Here is a 27,356-nt window from a genome sequence, read left to right as displayed (position 1 = left end):
GAAGCTGTAACATCCAGACCATAGAGCATCTTCCTGAACAATCTGAGTCGCTCCAAAAAGTCTGAGGAATCATCTCATCCACAGGTATAACATGCAAGTCGAGCAGAGAACGAACCATGAGGTGAATGTTCAATCCTCTCATTTAAACTGTGAAACAGTAATCGGTCGCTGGTAGAAACACTTTTCTTTATACAGAATCAGAAGGGAAAAGCAGAGATTTGGAAACATGTTTATAACCAGCTGCCTTTTGTTTTCGCTGAACAACAGAACGCAGCGCGCGTCCATCCAGTTTGCGGTTAAGATTTCTGCATGCAGGAGTCGGACCTTTGAGCAAAGTAGCAGCTGAGATGCTCCTTCACAAGTATTTCTGCTGGTTTGTTACTCAGTACCAGAGTGTTTCTACACTCCACACACATCCAGCGGAGGATTTACTCACATGAACTTCATCGTTACTCGTTTCATTCTTTTCGCTGGAGTTTTCATCACCACGGTCGAACACACGAGGGCCGGTCCACACGTCGGAGCTTGGGCACCAGGAGACCCGTGCCCATTGGCTTGGAGGAAGCGTGTTGGCGATGAGAGCGCGCGCCTATAAAAGCCGCGCGTCAGTGCGCGCCGCGGCGCCTTTTGGAGAGGACGCAGCTTCAGCCGGAGCGCATCGCAGACTGACAGCCGGGATCCACACACGCAGACGCACGCAGCCATGAGCGAGGTAGGTGCCTAATTAACGTCGAATTTAATGCCTCCTTTTGTTGGAAAATGAAGATATTTGACGCGTTAAAGTGACAATGGACCGCGTTGGACGCGCGGATCCTCCCGACACGACGCGCTTTGTCCAAAAACATGAATTCTTTCAATGACAAATACTGAGTGCATCTGAAAAGTAGTGAAGTGTATAATTTATATGATTACACATGAATAAGACATTATCATTATGAATGATTACATGTTTAAAGAAAGAAGCGTGTTTATGTGCCTGAATCCACGCAGATTATAAAATATACATGTGACACTGATTATAAATAGCTACTTTACCAAAACTACTACAAAGGAAACTTCTATATATTTATTTTCCTATCATCATTTTGGATAATAAGCATGTATTCGCATTCTTTTGTGGGGCCACTACTGCACTTCATCCTTATAGTTTTACACACGGTTTCATTTCAGCCTATATCAGTAGCCAAAGTGGTTTTATTTACATGACTTATTCTAAATGTATTCATCCATCCATATTCAATGTGGCTTTTTTCCAACGGAGCTGGAGCCCCCCAGGGGGACTGGAGTCAATCCCAGCTGACTGTGGGTAAAGGCAGGATTCCCTTCTGGATTAGTCAAACACAAGGCTTTTAAATATCATATTTCGAAGATTATATATGTAAATTATCTTTAAAGTAAGAAGGGGAGTTGACAGTTGTCATTGGGAGGGACGTCTAGATCAATCCGCTGTGGAAATAACCATTAGTATTGATAATAAGGATAATAGTAATCATAATGTACAGTATTTAATGGTAATTTAATAGACCAGATAATCTAAGTGGACCGATGTCGACTGTGATGAACGCACTGACTTCTTTTGGGAGCTCGGCTGAAACCCCGCCGAAGCTCTAAATGACGACAGTCAATCCCGCAAGTTGACTTGAGATCCACCGTTTCCCACCACGAGACCGCTAAACACATCCTCGCTGAAAGAAAACAACCACTTTGACCTTTCAGTCTGAAGCTCATTGCAGCATGAAGTCATGCCGGCTGAAGCAGAGGCAGTATTGACCTACTCTGTGCTTCGCTCCCTCGGTCTCAGCTTTCGCCAACTCGCACTGTCGGACTTGACAGAGGCGACGAGCCTCTGATAATGTCAGAGTGGAGATTAGGAGCAGGAAGCAAAAAGAGCACATCCTACAGTCGCTGAATTATTCAAAGGCTATAGCTGCTAGAAGAAGAAACGTTCTCGCGGCGGGATTGCAGGCTCCAGTAAGACCTCAGTTGGTTCACCCAAAGGAACCGGACTGACTAAAAGCATGAGATGCAGCGCAGCCAGGCTGCTTTTAATCTATCCGCCTCCTCTGGAGTCCAACGCTCAGCCTCTTTATGAGCCGCCACAGTGGGTGAAACTCCCACAACATGCATCCGACCGCCGCCACGAACACCAACTGTCACTTCTCCCCTCATGAATCTTTCACTTGTCAACGCGGCGTCGACTTCGCCCGTGCGAACGGCTCTTATAAATAAGACATTAAGTGGCGGAGTAAGTCGGGGAATTCTGGTGTCAGTGATGGATTCCCATGTCTTGTCGGAGCTCAGGTCTTGGACAGGAGTTTGTTGCCCTGAATGAATAATGAAACAGGAATCAATGGCCGCCTCAATCTGCCGCCGCTCTCCTCTGTTCCTCCCTTTGTTCGGCTCAGACTTCCTAAAGGTTTTTCGTCAGGAATGATTGATCGGGGAGACACTTCACGTCTCTCTGGAGCCGCCGGGGTCCGACCGCTCGAGGTTTTAGGCTCCGTTTTCACGACAGCGAATGCGAGTGTATCCGCAAAACTTTCTTCACTTTTGGGGTCCGTTTACACGACACCAGTGTGTGGATCCACTGTATCCGTGAAGTTTTTATCTCCCAAGGTGGAAAGATTCTTTCACGGTCGCTGTTCCCTCCTGCAGAGTCTGCCAGAGGCTATGATCGCTCTTACTGTGCATGCGCCTCTCTCCCCCTCCCTCCCCTTCCTTCTGCTCATCCACTTGTAAACAAACATGGCAAACATGGCGGACCGGTGGTGGTTTGACTCGCGATCCATATTCTAGTTTTATCGTCCATATCAGTAGTTTAATAGTTGAGACTCACCCCTGATAGCATCAGATGCGTCATCAGTCCATACGGATGTCGGGTTCTCTCCATTTCCTTCACGTTTTGTTCTCTGCACATTTGTCTGTGTTGTTTCATTACAAAATCAAGCAACAGCACCCCCCCGTGGCCCGGCAGATTAACTACATCGTTGTCAGTGTGTCCGCTGCTGCAGTGGAAACACACTCCCTTTTTCTAACGTTGTCGTGTAAACGGGGCCTTAGACTGTCGCCAGGGCGAGTAAAGCAAAGATCTGTAATAATTGTGGCGCGTTTAACTGCCTGCTGTAAAACCTTATTGGCGTATGAATAAACAGAAGCTATTCCTGGGGGGGTGGGGGGGGGGGGGGGGGGGGGGGGGTGGACGATAACTGCCTGTGGTTCTCAAACAAGAACAAACAGTAAACATGTCTATAAACAAGTACATTACAGCAATCCAGTAAATCTGAACTGCTCAGCACAATTCACTCTCTGTCTCTCTCTCATACACACACACACACACACACACACACACACACACACACACACACACGCACACACACACACGCACACATTCTCAGACACTGGGCATCATCTTAGTAGCTGGTAGTATTTCAGGAATCGATGTCACTGTCAAATGAACTGCGACTCTGCTGCTGCGATTAATGTGAAGAAACGAGAGCGTCAGAGGAGCCTCTCCGGTATCTTTCATGCTTGGACTGACTCCTCTTTGGCAGTTTCCACAAACATCAGGCTCCTGTAGTCAAAGTGGCCTCGATGTGCAGCCTGTCACCATAGTGACGAACCAGCCTGCGTTTTCCAGCCAATCGTCTGCTTTCAACTTTTTTTTTTTTTTTTTTTTCCAACGTTCCAGACCTGCGCAGGTCTCCTGTCATTATTATCCAACGATGTGAATTCATATCATGTAATTAATCACTTGAGACCTCAGTTATAGTTACACTGCTGTGAATGATTGTGTGTCGCCTGGTGTCATTACTGCCTGCTGCTGCTGCTGTTTGTTTCCCATCGTGACTTTAAGACAAAGGTAGCCAGCGGCGCCAGTGGGCAGCCTGCGGGGCTTCTTCTGCAAATAGTGGTCCATTCGAACGCCTTGACAATTATTCAGGAACTTTGAAACAAGAGTTCATATTCAGTACGCAGAAAAGTTGAGGTTGCTTTTAAAAAAAAACACCTTGATGAAACCCAATTTACAGATTAATTTATGCGCTTTGCTCTAAGTTTTAATCTCAAACAAATTTACTTCTCTTTGGTGCCACCTGTGGTGGTAAACACTCACTGCAGCTCTTTTAACTCTTCTCATTTAAAGACACCCACTACCTTGAGATTGCGAGTCTCATGCTCTAAGACAAACTTCAAAGTCTAATTTAAAGGTCATTAAGGGACTATTTTACCGGTCCGAACCACTCAAGGTGAAATCGTACGGCAACGACAATGTGTTTGACTCTGCTGATCTAGAGATTCATCATTTCCTACGATCACATTGTTTGATTCTCAGATTTTCTAGGATCCTTTATAAAATGTGCTCGCGCTGATTGACTGTGCTTTCATTTTGTGTGTCTTGCAGGGTGATCTGCTAAAAATAACACCATGAATGAGGCTAAATCAGGAGGATTGAGACTTTTCTGTCCATTTGAACGATCTGCTGGAAGTGTTTCCATGTTGATTTGCTTGCGTTCACCATGAAGCGGTGGAATGGACACTCAATCCACCGCATCATTGACGCGGTTGGGATCCGTCAGTCTTTGAACGACTTTGCGTTGAAGATGACGATGCAGCATTTCTTCATCTGGCGCCTCATTTTAGATCCGATGTAACTGCGCGTCCGCAAAATAGAAGAATCACAGCTGCTTTGGTCAAACACTTTGCATTGCAACACTTTTGCGTCAGATATTGTTTATGTCCTGTTTATTTCTGGCACAGTTCATTGAATTTTTTTTCCAATACAGATAATTCCTCTCTTGCGATGGAATATAAAGACAATCATTCCAATTAAAAAAATTAAATGTTGCTGTAACAAATCTATGGTGTTAAGCTTAAATGATCCTCATATCCTCTAAAATACTTTAAAATGACACGTTTGTTGCCATTGGGGGATATTTTTAGACATATACTCACATGGTTTTTATAATTTATTGCTTAAATCTTCTAGAAACGGCATATGTTCCTACTGGATTATTTGAAAATGTTAACCGATCTTCATGCTATATGCATCTTATATATTATTTAGTGCGTATATCCTATGATGCCAAGAGTTATTTGCAAATAATATACCTTAAATATGACTCACTAGGTGCATTGGATATTTGTAAATGGACATTTTGTCTTTTTTTTAACCTTTATTGTGAGTATTATTCATTATGTAATGAAGTTTCCCTAGTTTCTGCTAATGCAAGTGCTTTCGTCACCTCACTCGGCAATAGATAGAGACTCAACAGGCATTTATTTAGATGAAAATCTTTGCGATTTCTTCGCCTTAAGCCTCAGGCTGTTCAAAGAAACTTTAATTAGATGGCACTCGGTGGAAAAGGCTTCAGCCAGCTGTGTGCAGTCGCCAAGAATCGTCGGTTCCACTTTTCAGATTTCCAGCGGGAGATAATGATTCCCTGCGTCGCAGAAGAAGAATCCACCCACGGCACTTTGTGCCTTGGTGAAACAGAGGCCACAAGCACCAAACATGCACACGTCTGATGTCCGCAAAGTAATCATTTCCTATTTATTGAATTTTAACACGAAAAAAAGTGAGAAGGCTTGAAATTCAAAACCGGCGAGCTCGTCGTCCTCAACTGCCTCACATCTCAAGGCTGACGGTTCAAAACATCCCCAAACAGCTGGTGATCTCGAATTCAAGCTTTTTTTTTTTTTTTACATCTTTCAGCAGCAGAACAGACTGTAGGGCAAACAGCTTCGATACTGCGTCTGGGACAAAATCTAAATGATCACTGACAAATACAACTTTAATTTAAGCACAGAAACCTGAAGCTGGTGCGGAATTAACCCTACATATTGCAGTGTTACAGCGAATGAATCAAGAGTTTGGCAAATATATCAAATGCAATACGGGACATGATTGTTCTACCCAGAAAATATCTTCTGGTAAAATCTGTTGATAAAAGTTGCGGCAATCTAGCTGAAGAAATGACTCAACTCACAGTAAACGTCTTTTCTGACTTGCAGCAGCTTTCAAAAGACACGTGCAACAATGAACAAGTCACATTGCGCTTTGCACGTTCATCTTTTATCTCAAACTCCTGCCGGCGTCTGGCTCGATACTCCACACTCATTAACGTCCAATCAGCCTCCACATATCGTGTTCGTGTGCAGAGATCTTTAGTAGATCATGAGACACAGCGAGAAACAACAGGAGCATTTAAAACCTCCAAAAAAAGGACCGAGACCTTTGTTTTGTCTTTTTGGTAGTTTTTTTTTTCCCATGAGAGACACCGGAGCTTTTTCAGTCCATTAGTATAACTGACACAGAACTCGATGTCAAATTCTGCAGCGCACGAGAGCTTTTAGCGGATAACTGCGACTCCTGAAAGCTAATGCAAATTACACCATAGCCCGCGATGGGAACATGATTTTCTTTTAATGCCCGTGTAATTTGTGTGTCGGGTTGATTGCGGCACGCGGCTCTTAAGTGCTGCTTGACATTCGAGTTTTTTTCGCGACTGGCCTGCGCGAGAGCCGCCTTCGTTTTTATGGCGAGGAATCACTCTGGGTACGTGTGCGAGTCATTAAATGACATTTCCTCAGTCAATCTGTTTTAAAAAAAAATAAAAAATCCGTCCCACAATGCCACCGCTGAAACGCGGCGGGCCCATATCAGAGCGGACATCCCGTTTTACCTCCTCCAATCAGTGCGTGAAGTGGTCCCCCGCTGCGTTTGCTTTTAATTATGCTGAGAGTCGCGGCGGCGACTTGGCAGAGCTGTTTGTTTCATCAACCAAAGTGGACCGGGAGTCCTTTTTATCAAATTAATGAGATAAGAGTGTTAAAAGTTGCTGATCAATGTGAAAAGACTGCAAAGCTTGAGTGGGGGGGGGGGAAAGTGGCCATGGATTTCTTTAAAAGTCCTTTATGCTGACTTAAGACCGATAAAGTGATTGAGATCCAGAGCAAAGTGGTGATTAGGAGGGAAAAAAAAAGAAACGTAGGAGGAAATGTTCAAAGAGCCTTTAAGACTTGTTGATTTAATGGGATTTTCTTTTTTTCCCCCTCCTTCACTGTAAATATGAAGATTTTTAAACCTCTGGAGTTTCTGTGATTGCCTGTGAGGCACTGACCCTAATCCCGCTTTAAACAATGAATGGAGATTACAGCCAAATAATCTGTAATCCATATAAACTGTCAGGGTACCATAACCGGGGACCGTCGAGGAAGGGATGAATCCTGGATCCTGGCTTCTACTGGGACCTGCGGATTGAAAATGACGGAACATTGAGGAAGACTAAGATCTCACCTACTGCTGCATTGTGTGTGTGTGTGTGTGTGTGTGTGTGTGTGTGTGTGTGTGTGTGTGTGTGTGTGTGTGTGTGTGTGTGTGTGTGTGTGTGTGTGTGTGTGTGTGTGTGTGTGTGTGTGTGTGTGTGTGTGTGTGTGTGTGTAGTATACAGATTTACCCTGCAGCTCTTTGAACTTCACACATAATTTCTCAGAGGATTTGTGTAGAATCTCACAGGGACTCGTAACGTACACTTGTAAAATCGCTTATTCAGTCTGCAAAGTAAAATACAATCTCTTTAAATAACGTAGATCAGATCAAATCATCTTCCAAGTAATAAATCCATCATTGTCGCGGCGCAGTTCGACCTCATCTGTTGGAAATTGGCACGAGGCCTTTAAATCGTCAGTAAAGTATTAATGAAAACCAAAATGAAGCAATTTTTATTAAAGTGCAAATTTTCCAGTGATTAACTGTATTTTTGTCACATTGCTTGAGGTGAAAGTACAAAAGATGCAAGCCAAACAAATTTGAGTGGAAGTTCATTAACTGATCGAGAAAAAGTTAAATAAATAAGTATACCGTATAGTTCCATATAGAGGAGCACTCCTCCTTTTTTCAAAGATGTGGCGCACGAAGAAAGAACAAACCTCACTACTTAAATAGGATATTTTGCAGTGGGTGCAGAAATTCAGAAAGTCAATTACATTTTTTTATTCTTCACTCTGCTCTGCTCGCGGCTGGAGGAAAATCCAAATTCATCCCTCCAGTATGTTTATTAACAATATATTGGACAAGCGACTACATTCAATAACCTCTGCATTCCTTCCTGATTATTTCAAACTAATAATTATGCATTTCTAACAAATTTTAGTTGGTTTTCTTTCTGATTGATTCATTTGACATGGAAATGGATCCACTAAGCAGAACTGCTTCTCAAACACAAGCACAATTCTTTCTTTAAGTCATATTTAAGGTAGATAATATATAGTAAAGGATTAGTGTTCAATAGAATGTAAGCAGTGTTTTCCAGAAATACAGTGAGAAATGTAATCAATTCCACACTTTTGAATGTCAAACTAATCAAATACGTATGATTTTTTTGCGCTTCTTCGTTTTTGTGAGTCAATATTGGATCATAGGAGCTGCATTCAGAATCTGCTGTGTCTGTGTGAGCTGGACTGGCTCCGCCCACACATGCCCATCTTGGGAAGAGGAGGAAGTACTTCCTCTCGTGGTGCCATGTGCCAGAGCAGAGCTGCCTAATTGTGGGAGGAGTCAAAGGGTGGGCCTACCTTGATTGGGATTGGCTAAACCCCCGATGACACTATAGAGGGTTTGATTCCTGATTGGCTGGTTGGAGCAACACACTTTCTAGAACCTGAAACAAGCCAGGGAGAGAGAGGACAGACTGTCTTCACTTCTGGGACGTCAGTCCAGGTATGGGGACGATTAGTACTGCTGGAAAACCTTTAAGAAGTGAATTTTGCATAATATGACCCCTTCAAAATCAAATAATTTTAAAAGCTGGTGATTTGTATAGTTTGTTTCTCCACTTATTTAAATCAAAGACGTGACAAAATGCTTGTTGAAACAATGTGCAGTTTTTCATTTCTGCTTTGGAATTTTCTACTAATTGACTTCTTCTGGTTTTCTTCGGCAAATATAATTTTGACAACCCACGTTGTGATTTCTCGAGTCCTGGTGACACAGCGAGCGTTACCAGGACTGTGTGATGCACGGTGAGGAGAGGACATGGCTTCATTGATTATCTGTGGTTACTGATATTGTCTTCTGGTACCATTGTCACCAATACATATATATCAGTAGAGTGAGTACTTTGTGTATGCCATAATTTCTATGCATATTTTCTGACTTGACACTGTATAAATGATGAGTGCCGATTGGATTTGAGCAAATCAGTTGACGTGTATTTGTGTCACAAGGGAGGTTGTTTCCGAAGGAGATCGACACACTATGTCGAGGCCGAAAAAGAGATTTGGTGGACTGAAACTAAAATAAAAATAAATAAAATCTTTCAGAGGAATACCGCATGCTTGACATTCCAAAGACTTTTCGGGAAAAACCAAGCATGAAGCTGCAAAGAACTTTTTTGTCCTCCAGCGCCGGAGTGTTCCAGAAAACCCAGTAACCTGCCTGCAGGAGCCCGAAGCACAAGGTGTTCAGTTCTCAGGGACAAAGCCAAGCTGAACAAGGCTGAAATCCTGAGACCGATCCAACAAACACTTGAAAACAGAATTTTCTTTAAAGTTTTTTTGCCCACAGATGAGTACATTCATATTTATTTATTACTCGTGGTTTTTATTCAGTTTCAGCCAAATAATACGGCATGTAGAGGAGCCACCGGTTATCCAGGTCTATATTTAATCCAGCGACCTTCATGGTCTTTCATTATAATCAATTTTATATTCTTGATTTGTCTGCAAATTACAGTTATGATTTTTACTGTTTTAAAGTTGAGATTCTTTCTGCTGTGTGATTGAAGCTGTAAAAGTGTCCTGATTTAACTCAACACGACTAAGAAGTCTTGTTTATAATATAACAATATAAATCAGGGCGCTCTAAAACTGCTCTGAAAGAAGTATTACTCCACTCCCACATACAGTATTTATCACCGCTCGTCATCTACTGTAGCCACATGATGAGTTTTTTTTTTTAAATGCCGTAGAGAATATTACCTGAATTTATTGGAAGAATAAACTAATCCTCAAAACTAGATTTTACAGCACTTAACTTTTTCTCTTTGTTCAATTTTATTTGATTTCCATCCAAGTTGGCAGGCGGAGGATCGCAAAGGAAACTCGATTTCCACGCAATTGTCCTTCCGAGTCACGTCGTTATTGTTTATGAGGGAAAACACGGCGCTGAGGTTTTATGAGCACATATGGCCACTGAGCGGCCGGGCGAACTTCTGTACAATTAATGCCTCCCGCGGTGCAACTGCATGAATAGTACACCGCTGTACTTCTACTGACTCTCCATCCATCTGGAGAACAGGAAGAGTCTTCACACACTAACTTCCAAAGCGAAGATGGCAGGGAAGAGAAAATAACTCCAGTCAGTCGGTTTATTTTCTTAAAGGTCCCATATTATGCAAAACTCAAGCGTTTCCCCGAAGTGACACTGATTGATTAGAGTTTCTCATCACTGTTATTTATAGTTTTATGCTTTGAGAGCGGCAGATGAAAGATGCTTTGTTGTGTTGGCGAGTCGGAGCTGAAGGACGAGAACAAAATGAAAGAAGGTGCAGATTGTTTCTGTCGTTTTGTATTTATTTATTTATTTATTTATTTATTTATTTATTCTAGTGTGAACAACCATCAACAAATATATCTGAACATTTTTTTAATGTATTCTCCCCAACTGAGTCATTTAAGTGCATTAATCAGGTTTTTAAGTTTCAAAAATCTTTTTGTAATCGAAACTCAACTAATATGTCATTGAAGATAACGACATCTGATTTTATTGTAATATTGCTAGTAAAACTATTAGATACTCCCCTTTATGAGAAAATGTATTCGTAACACAATCAATTACAAACTATGTGTTTTTAAAAGTACATGTTTTCTTGCTCAGCTTAAATGAAAAGTATCATCAAATGGAAACTAAAACCACCTAGAGGTCATTAAGAGTACTGCAGAATATACCTGAAACAAAATTTACATTTTATTAACCAAAGAGAATTACTCTTAAATTGTCTAAAAACATAGCGAATACAACTACAAAATCATGGTAGTTTTACCTTCGAGTTTTACCTAAAAGTCTTACCTTTAGATAAAAGATCTTCTTTTTTTAAACTTTTCTAATGTAGTTAATTGATATTACAAATTCACCGTAATGTAATGATAGTTATTAACGAGTCTCTGACAATAGCAGCATGACAATTTTGTCCATTTTAAATGAATGATAAGGACAAATACTGTAATAACTTACCAATAATGTAATGCATGTATCTTCACTAAGTACATATTCAAAAAAAAAAAAAAAATTACAGAAAAACAGCGAAAATCTCTCAGTTCCAAGAAATGCAGTCGTTGTTGATGCATTATTAATTTGCCTTCTGCATTTTAAACGGATTGTTTTAATGCTTCTTTAATAATCTAACGGCTGCTTAAACCATCAGCAGAATGTTATTACAGTAGTAGCTGAAATATTTATCACTTGATTGATAAGTTGTAACTGGAGTGGCTGTACTTCACTCCATCATCGGACAGAACGATGAAGTTCTTGACCTTTGTCACATTATCTGTGGTTGGACTCACTGATAAGCGTGAAGTAGATGAAGATCCAGTTTAATTTGTGCTGCACAGACGTAAACATGTGATGCGTTGAAAGGACTGTTATTGTTTGTACAGTCGTACGTTTAGTCACAGCAGCTCGGACTGAGCAAACATTCTTCACGTTCTTTTATAGATTCAGAGTTAAGCAACATTTAGCTCTAAAACGTCGCTCATTTTTGAAACTTGGTCGTGATTCATGGATCCTCGAGGTCGAAATGTAATTTATTATGATTTCATTCTGTGCCGTCCTTCCATCCGTCTGGTTTATAGTGAAAAAGCTGCACTAATAACTTTAACTTTACCATAAATTGAGCTCGTTTGTCAGCTGCTCAGCTCTGCTGAGGCGGCGACGCTCGCTGATCAGCATCAGTTCGGTTTGTTGGACGTGTAAAAGTGCTGACTTCAGCATCTTTGAGCGACTCATGAGGTTTCATGACTTTCTTTTTTTGGGTTGGCTTTTGAAGTGCCGATGCTTTAGATCATCAAACAACTTCTATTTTTAACTGAGCTTTGAATATGTCCGCCTCCACATTAAGGAAAGCTGCAGTTTAGTTGGTTATAACGGCTTTAATTTATATCAATGTGGTGCTATTGCATCGGTCATTTAGTATTATCCCCCTGCTGCTCGGATCTTTTTATTAATTTTTTTATTTTCTGGTCATGAGGAAGCAGCCTCACAGTGGAGACGCTGCTGGGATGAGCTGTCTGTGACCTACTTCTGCCGTCTCCTCCTTAAATTCTTAATAGATCCTGAGTGCAGCATGGAGTCTCTCTGGGGAGCCTGAGCTGCCATGAGAACCAAAAATAGCCCCCCCCACCACCAACACACACACGCACTGGCAAGGTAATTTATTCATTTTACCGAATCCCTCCATTTCCACGCCAAAGCAAATGAGTGAATCATCGTGGGGAAGAAACAAGTTTAATACAAAATACTGAAAAACCACTTCCTGCAGACGAGCATCTTTATAATTCATCAGTGTGAAACTCTCCTTTACCTGGAGAAGCTCAGGTCTGGGAAAAAAAAAAAATATATATATATCTTCTCCATATCGGAGGTTTCAAAATGTGGTTGGATGAGAACCTGAAGCAAAACCTCAAACCTCCTCGGACGCTTTTGTAAGGAAACGTAGGCAGGATCGGTTTTCAGGCACAGACAGTAAACGTTTTTGTCTGATTGTTTTCAAAAACTTTGCGTTTTCCCCGGTTTCCATGGAGACGGAGTTGGAGCATTTTCAAAAAGTGGCTTCTCCCTCTTTTACCATGGCGATGCCGTCAAGAGTTTTCAGAAAGTTCCATCTTGGGAACTGTTTTTGAAAAGTTGTGTTGCGTAGACAGCCTCGCAAAGCGTAATGAGCGTTTTACGTTTTGAAGTCGTGAAGCCTGTGTTGTACTTTTCGTACCATTACAGGACTAAAGAATTATTTTCACATCATAATATAATGAATCATTAACAACAACAAGCGTTAGTCTTTACCTGCTGGATGCTTTTTGTTCAACCTGCAGTCCTTGAATTCTACTGTTTGGCCATTGGAGGCTGTAAATAATGAAAAAAAAACCCAATAGATTGTTAATTATTTCCACTATTTTTGTGAATCAATCAAAATTCATTCCATTAAGATCCTGTCAGTTTACATAAAAACATAATTCATCACAGTTGTGCCACTTCCATTGTGAATATTATGACAATGAGAAACCTGCAAAAAACTATTGTGTAGATATATTTTACACACACACACACACACACACACACACACACACACACACACACACACACACACACACACACACACACACACACACACACACACACACACACACACAGATCAAGGGCAAACCAGCTAATGAATCCTGGTGTTCAACACATTGTTAGTGGAGCGGGCAGACGGTACAGTACGCCGTACAGAAGGAGATCATCGTTAGTGACATAATTATCATCGCCGCCATCCTTGTGTGGCGCCGGCTCGTCCTGCAGCGTATGGCGAGCTCCACGGCTCCTCTTCGGGGAGTGGAACACAACGCCATCTCTGTGTGAGTCGCTCAAACACCAGGCAGCGAACACGCCGTCGGGTTCAGTTTAGCTCAGCGTGGCGTTGGCACAGGCGCCGCACGAGACTCGTGATCCGCCGCCGTCCAGCTCCCTAATGAGGAGTTGTGTCGTTTGGCGGGCTGGAAATGAGGCCTGTCGGTTTGTTTTGATGTCTGTGCTGCAGTCTGCGCCATGAAAGGACTTTAACAGTATGTCTGGAGGAGGCGGCGGCGCAGATATTCAACTGTAAATTTGATCCGTTCAGTCTGATTGTCGAGGTTTCTTTGTTTCTGTCTTTTGTTTCCAATCAAAGGGAAAAACAGTCATTATTTTTTTTACATCAGTGTCCATGGGAACTGGCTACTTCTCCTCACTATCCACATCTATTATTGAAAATAATCAGCAGTGGTGTAGTCCAGGGATATACAGTTACTTTTCAGGGAGCATTGCGTTCACTCACTTCCAAATCCCCATGATGCACCGCTCTGCGAGGTTGCAGGTACGTTGCGTTGATGTCGTACCTAGGTTGCAGGTACGACATCAAACACAAACATACAGAAATTCTTATAAATTGCATGACTTCGGAGGAAAAAGAGAAAAAATAAAATCCGCCAAGACACAAAGAGAACATGTAAAGTATATTCTACTCACAAAATAAAAAACACTGTGGAGTCGGCGTCTTGCTCGAGGACCCATATAGACAGATGGGGGATTGAACCTGCAACCCTTCCAGTTGAGATATTCTGGTTCTTGCTCAGCGCAATGAAAAACCTTGATTCTACCTGTTCCGTTTCCAGACACACAGTCATTCATGGTACCACCCTAAAGTTGTACAATATCATCGATCCTTCAGAACAACCAACTGAAAAGATTCAAACGACCCACTGGGTTTCCTTTCTAATTCAACACGTCTGCCTCACACGGGGGATTTCACGCTCTCAGAACTTCATTTGTGAGAATCACCAAGGTCACATGTCGATGGGATTCTGGTGTCGGCCGTGGTCACGATCTGGGTACGACGGCGAGTTTTCCATTAAGCCCCTAAACTGCGGCTTTGCGGCGTGGATATGGTGCCGGCGTTTGCCACGCCTGCGTCACGCGTCCTTTAACCCCCCGCTCCATCTTCCCTGGGACTTTCTGACTGCTCCCAGATTAAAAATATTCCGGTCCCAGTTGGCGGCTCCCAAATGCTGATTAAAAAGAGTCTTCTGTCGTCGGAGCGCTGAGAGTCCAGAGCGACCTGAGAGGCTTAGCGCCGCCAAATCTCATCTTTCCAATCACCCTTTAAAACTCTTTTCAGGGACTTGGTTTTATGTAATCATGAAGGTTCAGGCTCCTTTCATGATACATTAAATCTTACTACTGTTTAAAGACGTTTCTAACCAGAAGGTACCGTGAACCTTCCTGTTTCTTGGGTCTAATTATACACAGCGGATTCCTCAGCTTGGTGTCTCCTGCCAGAGTATTATGCGGATTGTAAATAAACATTTCATCTTAAGTTTATTCCTTTTTTTGACGCACGGACATAGACGATGAAAATATGAGCTTAAAACAGCCTCAGTCGTAGATCTGCATGAGATGTTTTCACAGTTTACTCCGCCAGACGACATATGAATACTGAGATCTTCAGTATCGCATGTCGCAAAACAACTGCTTGGCCTCCTTTCTCTTCGTTTACATGCAAGTTTTCAGCCGTTTGTTTGAAAGATGCTGCTGGCAGTCGGTCTGACGACACGCCGTCGACTGCCAGAGGTTTGCATGCCATGGAGATGGAGCGGCGCCGGGCTCCAGGGATGGACCATGACAAGCAGCTCGTTTGGAATTCAGTTGACAATCCTCTCAGGAATTTGGAATGCAAATGCTGTTTCCCTTCTTCTTCTTCTTCATCTTCCTCCTCCTCCGTGTTTATTAGGCAGAACAAAGCAAATGACGCGCTGAAAGTCAGGAGAGGGAACTTCTGCTGCAGAGGCAGAACGGAGACGGGTGCAGAGGAAGTGCTGATGATATGTGGAGAGTTATTAACCGGGATGTATCCAGACAGAAACGGAGGAAAAAGCAACAATCATATGTCAAAATCGGTATAAATGTAGTTTAACAGGTAGATTTGTTTCACATCTCGTGTGATAATGCATTTCAACAACAATCATGTCAATTATATTTACATTGAGATATCTTCATCTCACGTTTTGCCACAGTTAAAGACAACAATATCTTATAAAACATTACATTATGAAGCGACACATCCTTGTGACATAAATGGATAAAAATTTAAATCAAGAAATGACTTGTTGCCTTGTCAAACATGAAAACAGTTCCAGAGCTGTTGTCTCTCTGACCTGACTTATTCAGTTTGAGCTTTCTCATTAGCCGCAGCTAATCCGCTTCACAGTTACTATTTCATTAAACTCCTGTTTATGAAGATTCCCGTTGACAGCGACATACTGTACAATATGCGTGTTTAACGTTGTAACTACAGCTCATGTTAAATAAATGTTAGCTGTACTTCGTACGAGCTGCTGTCTGCATGAAGGAGCTTTATTTATTTTGACTACGAATAAAAATTCGGCTCCAGTTTCATTATACATAAACATAAAAGTATATTTGCATGTTGCATTTAAGTTGTTTATTTCAGCTGTTTTGTATTGACATCCTGACTTTAGAGCATCTTCCTCCACCCACTGATGTAACTTAAGCTGAATTGTCATTATTCCGACACAAATCGTTCCTCCAGCTCACCTGATGCATCAGAGCAACACTAGAACAATATATTCATCTGCTTTGCAGTAACTTTTGAAGTAATTCCCCTAAAAGAAAGAAGTAACTGCAATCGAGTACAATTCTTAAAATACATTTTCTTTTTACCTTTTTCCCCCAATTATTCAATAAAAAGCCATTATTGTTTATCGTGACGTTCTGCTGTTTTATTGTTAAATATTGGGGAAAGTTTTCACCAAGTTGCTCCAAATATTTTCACCTGACTTTGGAAGTTTGTTGATGTCGAAGTTTCACCGCCTGAACTTCCTCTCTTGTCCATCTTTGGGCGCCGATCTGTCGCCTCAGCGCCGTTTGAGGGCCGATGAAGACGATTGAACATGAGAGGAGTGACGATGAGATGCAGGAAAGAACGAAGTGAGATGATTAAAATTCGCACGGAGAATTTCTGCTGCTTCTGGATTCCTGCTCCCCGCAATCCGTCTTGATTCCCCCTCAAAATTGCGCCGCGTTCCCGCAGCCGCCGAGCCGAGGCGATCCCTCAAAAGTCATCGTCGCTCTGCTGCCGCCCGCCGGGACCCCCGATGATCGCCGGTGTGTGGGCGGAGGCGTGATGTATGGCCCCGCCGCTGCCGCCGCGTCGCAGCGCCATCAGACAGATGAGAGTCAGCGTGGCTCCGCGAGTCCCGGCGGCTTCCGCTCACTTTCTGCATGCAAACAGGAAAAAACAGATGGCGACGCTGCCCGGCAAGTTTCTCCTCCTCCGGCTCTCGTGGCGACACGCCGACTGACTCGCACACATTCCTCCTGCTCCGGCCTTCAAGATGGAGGGAAATACAATGTGCTCTGAACGGAGTCATGAGGGGAAAACAAAACGGGTTGAATTACGGGGGAAAGCCTCTATGTGCATAAATCTAAAGATAATTAATCAACATCTGCTGGAGGCCAAAAATGGACGAGCCAAAGTAACCCGAGATATTTTAAAGTTACTCGACCAGAAAAAAGAAAAATCATTAAAATATACGTCGTATAAAAGGTCTCACTAAACCAACAGACCAAAACAAGACCGTCGCCACTCATTTCCAACCCGACGTTCCTCTAATCGAAGTCAATGTCTTTACTAATAAACTGGAATTTGTTCCCGTCAAACTTTCACTAACTGTCGTCAGAAAACATCTTATCTCTGGTGAGATGTCAACAAACTGGAATGCTGGAAATACGTGTTTTCGTAAGTGTACTGGTGGATTTCCTTCAGAAAAGTATTTTTAAATAAACTAATACTAATTAGAAACTAAAACTGGCTCCTACATTTTTCATTTTTCCCGTCTGGATTCAGGTAGAGTAACTTTAATTTCTACTTCCACGCGGTCCTGCATAAAGTTTAGACACCCCTGTTCCATCCTGTCAAAGTGCCCTTGAGCCAAACACTGAAGCCCACAGTGTGTGAGCACTGACACTAAACTCTGCTCTATATATAAACTCTGCTTCCCTTTTTCCATTTTTCTTCCAGAGACAAGCATCCGGAGCGATGAGCGGAAACAGCAAACCAACTGCTGCCAAAGGTACATTTCTCTTCACCACATTCTGTCCACCTTTCAATCGGAAGGTTGTAGGTTCGATTCCCCGTCTCTGGATAGAGCGCCCTGCGGCCACATCCATTGGTTTAAAGGATTTTCCTCTGGGATGATTAAAGTGTTTCTACTCAACAATTCACTTTCACATCAGAAAGAAAACCTAACAATCCATCACTGACGAATGAAAAATAATTTGAATTATTATTATTATTTTTTTTACTGCAATAAAAATGAAACTCCAGATCCAGACTCAGAGGAAGCCGCGTCTTTCTTCAACTGATTTGTATTCGGATGCAAATCTCAAGGTTTTTGGCTCCGCAGTTAGAGAAGGAGAAGCGAAAGCAACGACTGGTTTGTTTTGTAAAATGAATCTAAATGAAGGGCGGTGAGGAGAAGAGAAACGGTTCGTTTTCTCCCTCAAGATAATCCGTCTGCAGCCGACAATTATATTAAATCTCCAAGAAAAACACAACGGAGGCTATGAACCTGTACGCAAAGTTTAACTTCACAGACCAAAACATGAATATTTAATATATTTATAACATAAAAGAACTGCAATGATATTTTATTCCTTGTTTATTTCCATGCAGATGATATAGCATTATAAATATTTGATCGAATACTGAAAAAGACTTGACCGATTGAGGAAAAACACACAAAAACAGTTTTTATACATTTAATAATTGTAAAAGAGAAGTTAAAGAGGTTTGAGTCTAAACAGTCTAAACCTACAGCAGGATGACTCATCTTAACACTCAATATTCATTTATGGTCGCAGAAAACTTATTTCAAGATTCAAGAGATAACTGGGGCCGAAATATAAGATGTGAGGAAGTTAAGAACGGAGCTCTCAGGGGAAACACAAGTCGACACGTTAATTAAAAGTAGAGTTTTCATTCTGTTCAGCTTTTGTGCTTCATCACAGTCAGTTAGAAATAAAGGAATGGATTCCGCATTACAGCGCCAAGTCTCAGGTTTAATTTAAGAATCTTCATTTCAATACGTGGATAACTGTGTGGGAGATACAACACACTGAACGCTCGAGGCGCTGGGCTTCAAAAGTAGGTGATAAGTGGCTTTTGTCAAACAAAAACCTTTGTGTTCGATTTTAAATGGACCTTGTTTAACATTCATAGTGACGTTCCTCAGTTCCTCAATAAAGTCTCTTCTGACCCCATGATGGAACAAACGTGTTCTCTGACTTTAGTTAGAATCGACTCGAAAAGGAGCGGAACCAACCAGGATGCTACAGAAAATGTTGTTTAGAGTATTTAGTACACATTAAGAGTAGATGAAACATCTGATTGGTACAAAAACAAACAATGTTGACATGACGACCTGAACTCTGGATTTTTTTTTTTTTTCTTAAAGCAAATGAAAGGAAAGAGATTTAAACAAGGCGTATACATACAGAGGTCATTCAGCATAATTCACATTATTGCAGGAACTTCAGAAACTTTTTTTTTTTTTCTTTTCCCTAAATTACACTTGCAGGTTAAGGGAAACAAGTGACCCACCCACTAAAATCAAAACTTAAGGATACATTAATTAATAAATTAATTAAAATAGGAATAGAATGGAAAAAAAAATTAGGATCATAGTAAATAAATAAATAGAGAAATAATAAAAAAGTAGAAAACAAATAAAATAGAATTGTATCAATAGAGAGAGGGATTAGCCTGATTTCTGTCGCCTTTAAATCGCCAATAAAAAGCGAATGTGAAGACGTCCAAACCGAAGATTACTCCAGAGCTCTGAGTTTCTCGTTTCCCCCCTTTAAGCTGCCGGGTTTAGTGTCATCCCTTCACAGACCATCACTCACTTCTTCAGTACATTTAAGTGACAAATAGCGACTCAAGACGCATCATGTACTCGGTTATCTTTGCACTTTGAGAGACGTGTGGTATCAGCGCCACATAGCCGAGGCACTTCCTCCATTATTCATACAAACCTAATGGAATTAAAGCTGTGGTTTGGCACCACATTGTAACGTCAAGCGTTTTACTTTATACTGAATGTGCTGAAGCAGGGAGGAAGTGAAATATGTAGTGATTCTAATGGGAGGTGACACCGGACTGTGGGAGTAGCAGCTAATAAAACTTGATGATTCAGCATTTTACTGTTTCATCCAACTTGGTGATGGAGCCAAAAGATACACACACACACACACACACACACACACACACACACACACACACACACACACACACACACACACACACACACACACACACACACACACACACACACACACACACACACACACACACACTCATATCCAAAGCTGGATAGGAGTTAAAAAGGTGAACCCATGTTTTTGGGCTATGCCATGAAACCAGTGCATCATGGGAAAATCAATGCAGGCAAAAGGGGAATGTGCAAACTGAAGCCCAATCAGGAGTCGGATGAGACAAGAATCACTTCACCTGTTGTGATTGACTGGAGACGCTCCAAGGTGTGATGGATGGATGGATGGACGGATGGATGGATGGATGGCCGCTGTACATTTCCACATTGTTAACAGTGTTCGCTATGTGAGCAATTAAAAAAAAAACTTTTTTTTTTCTTTTGATTTCTTAAATTTTTTTCCTTCTTTCTATTTTTTCCTTTTATTTCTTCCCCCTTTTTTAATTTTTCCCTTTTTTCCCCTTTTTTTCCTTTCATCAAAGCGATGGTTGACTAATGTAATAAAATAGTCAAATGTTTTTACAACTATAATTGAGAGAGAAAAATACTCTTCCTGTATTTTACAATATTGTCTACAGTTATTACTGTTGAATGGAATTTTTTTCAATGTTACTCCGTAAAGTAATAACTTATTAGATTATTAGCAAAATATTATTACTACAATGGTTCAAATATCCTATTACAATATTGGAAAGTTGCTACATTACTGACTTTAATACAATGAAAATGGTCAAAATTATGACATTATTGGTTGTTATGGACCCAAAATCCTTAATATCACACATCATCTCATGGTATCAGAGTTTTACCACTGAGAGTGAAACAAGATGTTGTAATACCAGTAGGAACATTTCACCACAGAGATCACAAACTGCCCGTCTTTTCTCTCCCTTTCTGGTTTAAGAAACAACATTTTTTACCTCGCCAGCGATTCACAGGAAGACCTACTTTGTAAACTGGGCCAATGTATTGTTGGGATAATAATGTAATTCAAATCCCCGGAGTTAACAAACGGTAAAAAAAAAGAGAAGTGGGCTTGCAGTACTTGGCAGAATCCTTTGAAATACATAAACGGTGTTAAGCGCAGAATTGTCGTCCTGGCAAAATGAGTGTTGAGGCAACAAAAGGCCGTTTGTAATGAGAGCGGCTGCTTTCATGACCCCGGCTCAGGTGAGACGCCACAGAACTGAGCTGTCAGCGTGAACACACCAACAAATCACTGTTGTATTTGGTGTTATATAAATAAAGTTGAAGTGAATTGAATGTAAAGTTTTAATCCTGTTCCGCTTCATGTCTTTGTTAACGTCTGATGCATTTCCCATAAAAGCAGTGCAGCGCCGCATTCTGTAATAATGGTGCAATATGTTATAATGTAATACATTTTCAACTGAATATGTAATAAACTTTGCCACATTTTATAATAACTTGTTACATTTCGTAACAGTTATTCCAAAATGCAGGTGTGTATAGCCGCATTTTGTAACTGTTGCAATATGTAACAAGTTATTACTAAATGCAACAGTGTTTATTAAAAATGCAGCAGATTATTTCAAAATGAATTGAACATGTACTACATTATGACATATTGCACCGTTATTATATAATGCAGCACTACACACCCGCATTTTGTAATAACTGATGCAATATGTAACAAGTTATTACAAAATGTGTTCCAAGAATTTTATTGCAAAATGCAACGTTATTACATATTGAGTTAAAAATGTATTACATTATTACATATTGCACCGTTATTACATAATGCAGCACAACAAGGAGTTCTAAACAAAAGACTTTAGTAAGCATGTATGAGACTCTTCAGTCTGTTATTGGCGTCAGTAACATTAAGTGTCTTGCTCAAGGACACTTTGGCATGAGGACAGACGGGGAATCGAACTTGCAACCCTCCGATTGAGAGACAAGCTGTCCAAATACTATTACTGAAGGATTCTGATTCAGATACCTGGAAAATAAGTAATTGTTACCAATGCTGGAATCTGATCATTTTTATATGAATCTCGACAACAAAATATAAATTTTCAGTCACGGAAAGAGCCAGCAGCTCTGTAATTCAAAAATATAAGTATTAGATGTGCTTTGTAGTGTACAGGACACACACACACACACACACACACACACACACACACACACACACACACACACACACACACACACACACACACACACACACACACACACACACACACACACCAGAGTTAAGTCATTGATCTTTTTTAATCTTTTTATACATTTCTCTATATAACAAATCATCCTTCCACTAACACAGTAGTTATGTGTTTTTGACTGTTTTCCCAATATTTTCCCCAAAATATTGTTTGTATTTATAATTTCAACTATAAAATAGATGAATTCTCTTTGATTTGGTCGTGTTTTACTGTCACTCTTTGACACTCTAAATGTTCTAAATGTTCCCGGTGTTGCAGGGTTTAACTCAGTACTCTGTATTACTGAGCGTACAGGCCACAGTCTGAACTCCTCCTTCTGCCCTCGCCGCGGCGGCGGCGGCGGGTTAATGGCGGACCGTGAGCGCTGGTGATGCTGATAACACTGTAAAGAGCAGCTGCACAAATGGATTTCTGTCCGAACTGATGAATCGTGTTGCAGCTCGCGTTCGGTCCGCGGGGGGAACTGATCGGCGGGGATTTCAGGAGGCTTAATTGAATTTGATAGAGGCGTGAGACGCATTCGTTCGACTTTCGCCGGAAATAAAGCCGACGTCTAATAAAGGCAAGTTGAGCTTAGTAGTCACTTACCGACGATGCATCCATGAAGTCCTCGCAATCTTCATCTGCCGTGTGCATTTCTTCCTCGGAACTGAAAGGTCATCATGAGTGCAAAGCAAATCAATGACTGCTTTCCCTGCAGACCTCTCATCCTCCTTCCTGCTGCAACTTTAATATTGAAAGTTTTTTTTTTTTGGACAGCCATTTTTTAACAGGTCACCTCTCAGTGCTCTCATTGCTCAGCATTTGTCCGGTAACGCCTTCATCCATCAGTGTCGTTATACTCTGAGGGAGCTCTTAAATCTCCGGGGAACCAATTTGAACGTGACCTTTCTCAACACACCCCCCCCCCCTATAGAAATAACCCCACCATAGCGATTTGATTCATTCGTGCTTCCAAGTGTGATGTGCCAGGTTTACAAAGTCCCTGGGCAGAATGAAAGGCCCGGACCCGGTGGAGCAGGTGTGGCTTTAGGGGGGTGGGGGGGATTCTCCAATCATGAAATATGAATTTGTTTCCACTTGTCGTTCCAAGGGCTTCAAGGTCAACAGAAGGCTCCATCCAAACGTAAGTAGGCCAGTCGGAAAATCCACAGTTTGTGCAGGTCTACGCACTCGTGTACGGGGGGTGGGGGGGGGGGGGGGGGGGGGGGGGGGGGCACCGCATGACCACTGTGATGCTCGAATAAACAAGTGACCTTATTTTGCTATGAACAAGCGTTTTTTTTTTGTTTGTTTTTTTCAATTGCAGTGAGATATGAATCCACCCATAAAAAAGCGAATCCTTTCACTTGTGATAATCACATCGTCCGCCTGCAGCCCACTTCACCGCCCCTCCATGTTCAAACTGTTGGATGTTGGATGATTGCAATGTGGACATGAGAATTCAGGGAGTTGTCTCCTCTCATGAATAACTGCATGACAGTTGGACTGCGAGGACTCTGGTAGCCTTGGCCGCTGATTTGTGAGCTTTTTATTGAATGTCAGGCGTCTGCGCTGACATTTTCATCCGACTTGAATGAGGTCACTCCTCTTCTGCTGCCGACTTTATTCTCTCTGGGTCTTTCACAGCTCCATTTATCATGTTTTTATATGTAGAATACAGTATATAGTTCTATTTCAACACTGTATTCATTAGGATTTCTATTGTTTTTATTATTACTTCTGCTGTTAGTTTATTGTTGTTGTTTGTTTTGCCCAAATTCTTTATTTCGGGCCTCAAAAAATATATATTTTAAATGACCAAAAAAGGTTATGATTTTTCTTCTCCCTTCAAAATTATAATAATAATAATAATAATAATAATAATAATAATAATAATAATAATAATAATTATTATTATTATTATTAATATATTATAAATGTATTATTATTATTTTCAATTATTATTATATTTAAAAATGTATTATTATTTATTTTAAATGTATTATTATTATAATTTTTTTAAATATATTATTATTATAATTTTTTTTATTATTATTAATTTATTTGTTAAACTGCAAAGCATCTCAAAGGTACAGTTTTGTTTAACTTGTGGATGTGAAATGATGATGCTGTGTTGCTCTGCCTTATCTCCTATTTTGAAAAAAGAATACGTTCCCATTTATGTAAAGTATAACGACCATCTCTTTTAGTAGGTGAATTATCTGCAGAGTTTAGGTTTAATTAACTAAGATTCTGTTTAAAACTTCCTAAATCGCATGTTCATGCTAATATATTAGGTTTGAGGTTGTTTTGATAGAGTTTAACTATAAAACAATGTGAATAATAATGATAATAACAGGCTAGTTTCTTCATTTCATTGGTTCGAGCGCTGAGCCCCAACAAGCACAGAATTAAAAGGGAGTTTGATGAAACTATCAAACAAATCAGAGCCTCACAGCCAAAAAGTCTGGATTTAAAAGTGAAAAGTAAATTGCAATATTGCAGACGATCGTTTGCAAAGTCATAGCCAGTGGCGGGTTTTGCTGTGGGCGAAGTGGGCAGCTGCCCAGGGCGCAAACTCAACAGGGGCACACCGGCTGAGAGAAGGTGTTGTGACTCCGCCCCCTTTATGCCCAGACAGCCGTCAGCTCCTGCAGTTAAAACCAGACCAACATGGCGGCTCGGACACAAACGTTCTCTTATATTTTTGAAGCAGTTCAGAGAAATGTATTTCTGAAAACTAATAAGCTGTGCAGTTGAAAAGTTACATTTTTGAGCTTCGCTGCTTCGTTTTGAACTTTATTTACTCTCAGAATTAGACGAGTCAAAACTTCTGGTACCCGAGAGTTGGTTATCCCAACCCTAGCTTTTAAAGAATCAGATGTTTTCTCTTAAAAATATTTTTATTAGGGATTCACCATATCACTTTTTAAAAACGAGTATTAGTACTGACCTTTAGTTACTTGCCGATTTGAGTATTTAAATGTCATGAAGTCCAATTTATAGATTTAATGCAGAAGATATGTGAGGCAATGTCTCTGGTCGTTAAGTTGCTTAAATCTTTCACCTCCTCTGGATATTTTGGCAGAACATAATTTACAGTCTTGTCATGTAAACAGGACTTTGGATTGAGGATTAATTCCTGTGGAATTGAACAAAAAAGATGTTTCAAGTGGGATTAAAAACGCAGGACAGTAAATCAGTGATCAGTCCAACAGAAGACGCCATCAGTTCAGTAACTTCAGAGAAATCTTCCAGGCAGGTTGAACCTGAACAAGATCTTTCTGAAAAACCTCCCTCTGGGACTCTGTGACACTCACCTCACCTTGTTGTTGTGTCCCCTCCCCCCGCCTCCCGTCCCCCCCCCCTCCCCAGATGACAAGAAGAACAACCTCCCCCAGGACTTCGACATCGACATGGAGGACCCCGAGACGGAGAAGGCCGCTGTGGCCATCCAGTCGCAGTTCAGGAAATTCCAGAAAAAGAAGCAGGATGTGAAGTCGTAGAGCGAAGTCTCCTGGGGGGTTGGGGGGGGGGCGGCACACACACACACACACACACACACACACACACACACACACACACACACACACACACGGGCGTGGTCTTTGCATGAACATGAAAGGGGGGGGCTATAGTGGGGTAACTTTACAATATTCTGAATAATTCTCTAATTCTTGGTGTATTTAATCGGATCTTTCCTCTTATTTAACTGTTATTGTTCACACTTCACTTGGTAGTGGTCTTCTTATGTCACCTTCACTGTACGATGATAGAAACTGAGGGGTCCAAAGCCCCCCCCCCCCCCCCCCCCCCCATCATGTCTCCCCACCTTTACCTTCCTCGGTTGTTCAGGAACTCTCGATGTTGTGCTCGTGGTTTCACCCAATCTGTTGTTTGTTTCCTGTTTATTGTGAATTGAATTTGTTGATTTGGAACACACACACGTACTGTAAACACACACACGCACACGAACACGCACACGCACACACACACCTCTGCATGCAAGCCGTCACACACACGATACACACACACGTAGACAGAAATAAAGATGACTGAAAGAACCAGATTGATTATTGCGGAGTGATTTTCACGATATATTTTGGTGTGTGTGTTGGTATGTTTGAACACGCTGGTGCATATGTGTGCAGTCACCTTGCAGTTGGGGGATTTTTTTTTTATATCTAAACCCTGACGCAATGGTTTTTAAAAGTGTGGGGCAGGTCTGCCTTTGGAGGGCGCCAGAGAGCTGAACTATAAGATTTAAAACTATTACCGTATGTTCTAAACTATGAGTCACACTTTTGTTGTTGGGTTGTTCATGTGACTCATATTAAGAAACTATTCAAGCATACTGGTAAATACCAGGTTGGACCACCAGGTGTCACTGTATGACAACTGAAAGCAGCGACACGAATACAAACAAATTAAAACATTAGTAGGATTGGTCATGACTTCTTCATCCTAGGGAACAAAATACTGCTGAGTGGTATATTGGGTAGCTTTGGAGGTGGTTGTACACAACGCTGGGTGGAGAATAAGTAGGTATACACCATTTAGTTACCCGGGTATACCCTGAGATATTTTGTTTAACTCTCAGGTCAAACGCTGTCAAGTGAATTTCAAAATATGAAGCTTTTCCTTCATTTAGCTTCATGAAACGTTGACGATCAGTAATGATGACAGTGATTTATTTATATCAATATAACTAGATATCTGCCTGACTAATTTATCCAGAATCCTGTGTGAATTAAATCAGGTTATAAATCCAAATAAACTCATCTGGAAAAATCTAATCATCACAATGACATTTCAGTGGAAATGCCATCATGAATAAATGAAGAATGTAAAATCTCAGCAGTGCAGAGCTGCAGCAGGTTGCAGCTTCTCACTGTGGCTTAATTATGTGTTTTGTTTTTCTTTTCTCACCAACTCATCAGTCAAACAAGCACATCAGCCACACTGCTGTCAAAAACTCACTATTCTCTTCATAAGGTAGAAAATATAAACCACTGTTTTATTTTTTACCTCAATAATCAGCTGCTGCCTATAATGAGATCTGACTCATTCGTTCTAAAAAAAAATCTACATTTCTAATCTGACTTTAAGCGG

At 41.1% G+C, this 27,356-nt stretch overlaps 1 protein-coding gene across 1 annotated transcript; it reads left to right on the top strand.

The window, feature by feature from the left end:
- Positions 1-625: 625 nt before the first annotated feature.
- pcp4a (Purkinje cell protein 4a) lies at positions 626-26,302 on the top strand. The gene is made up of 3 exons (XM_080484021.1): positions 626-712; positions 17,829-17,880; positions 25,620-26,302. Exons 1-3 carry the CDS (start codon positions 704-706, stop codon positions 25,748-25,750), a joined length of 192 nt encoding a protein of 63 aa, XP_080340147.1. The 5' UTR covers positions 626-703; the 3' UTR covers positions 25,751-26,302.
- The last annotated feature ends 1,054 nt before the right edge of the window (positions 26,303-27,356 follow it).

Source organism: Lipophrys pholis (genome assembly GCF_963383615.2).
Source record: "Lipophrys pholis genome assembly, chromosome: 16".
Classification (NCBI taxonomy): domain Eukaryota; kingdom Metazoa; phylum Chordata; class Actinopteri; order Blenniiformes; family Blenniidae; genus Lipophrys; species Lipophrys pholis.
The sequence above is the reverse complement of the archived record's forward strand: the minus strand, read 5'-3'. Positions and strand labels throughout refer to the sequence as shown.

Excerpts from the sequence above, each read along its gene's own strand:
- pcp4a (XM_080484021.1), top strand. Across the intron at positions 17,881-25,619 it reads CAAACCAACTGCTGCCAAAG|ATGACAAGAAGAACAACCTC; the intron begins GTACATTTCTCT and ends CCCCCTCCCCAG.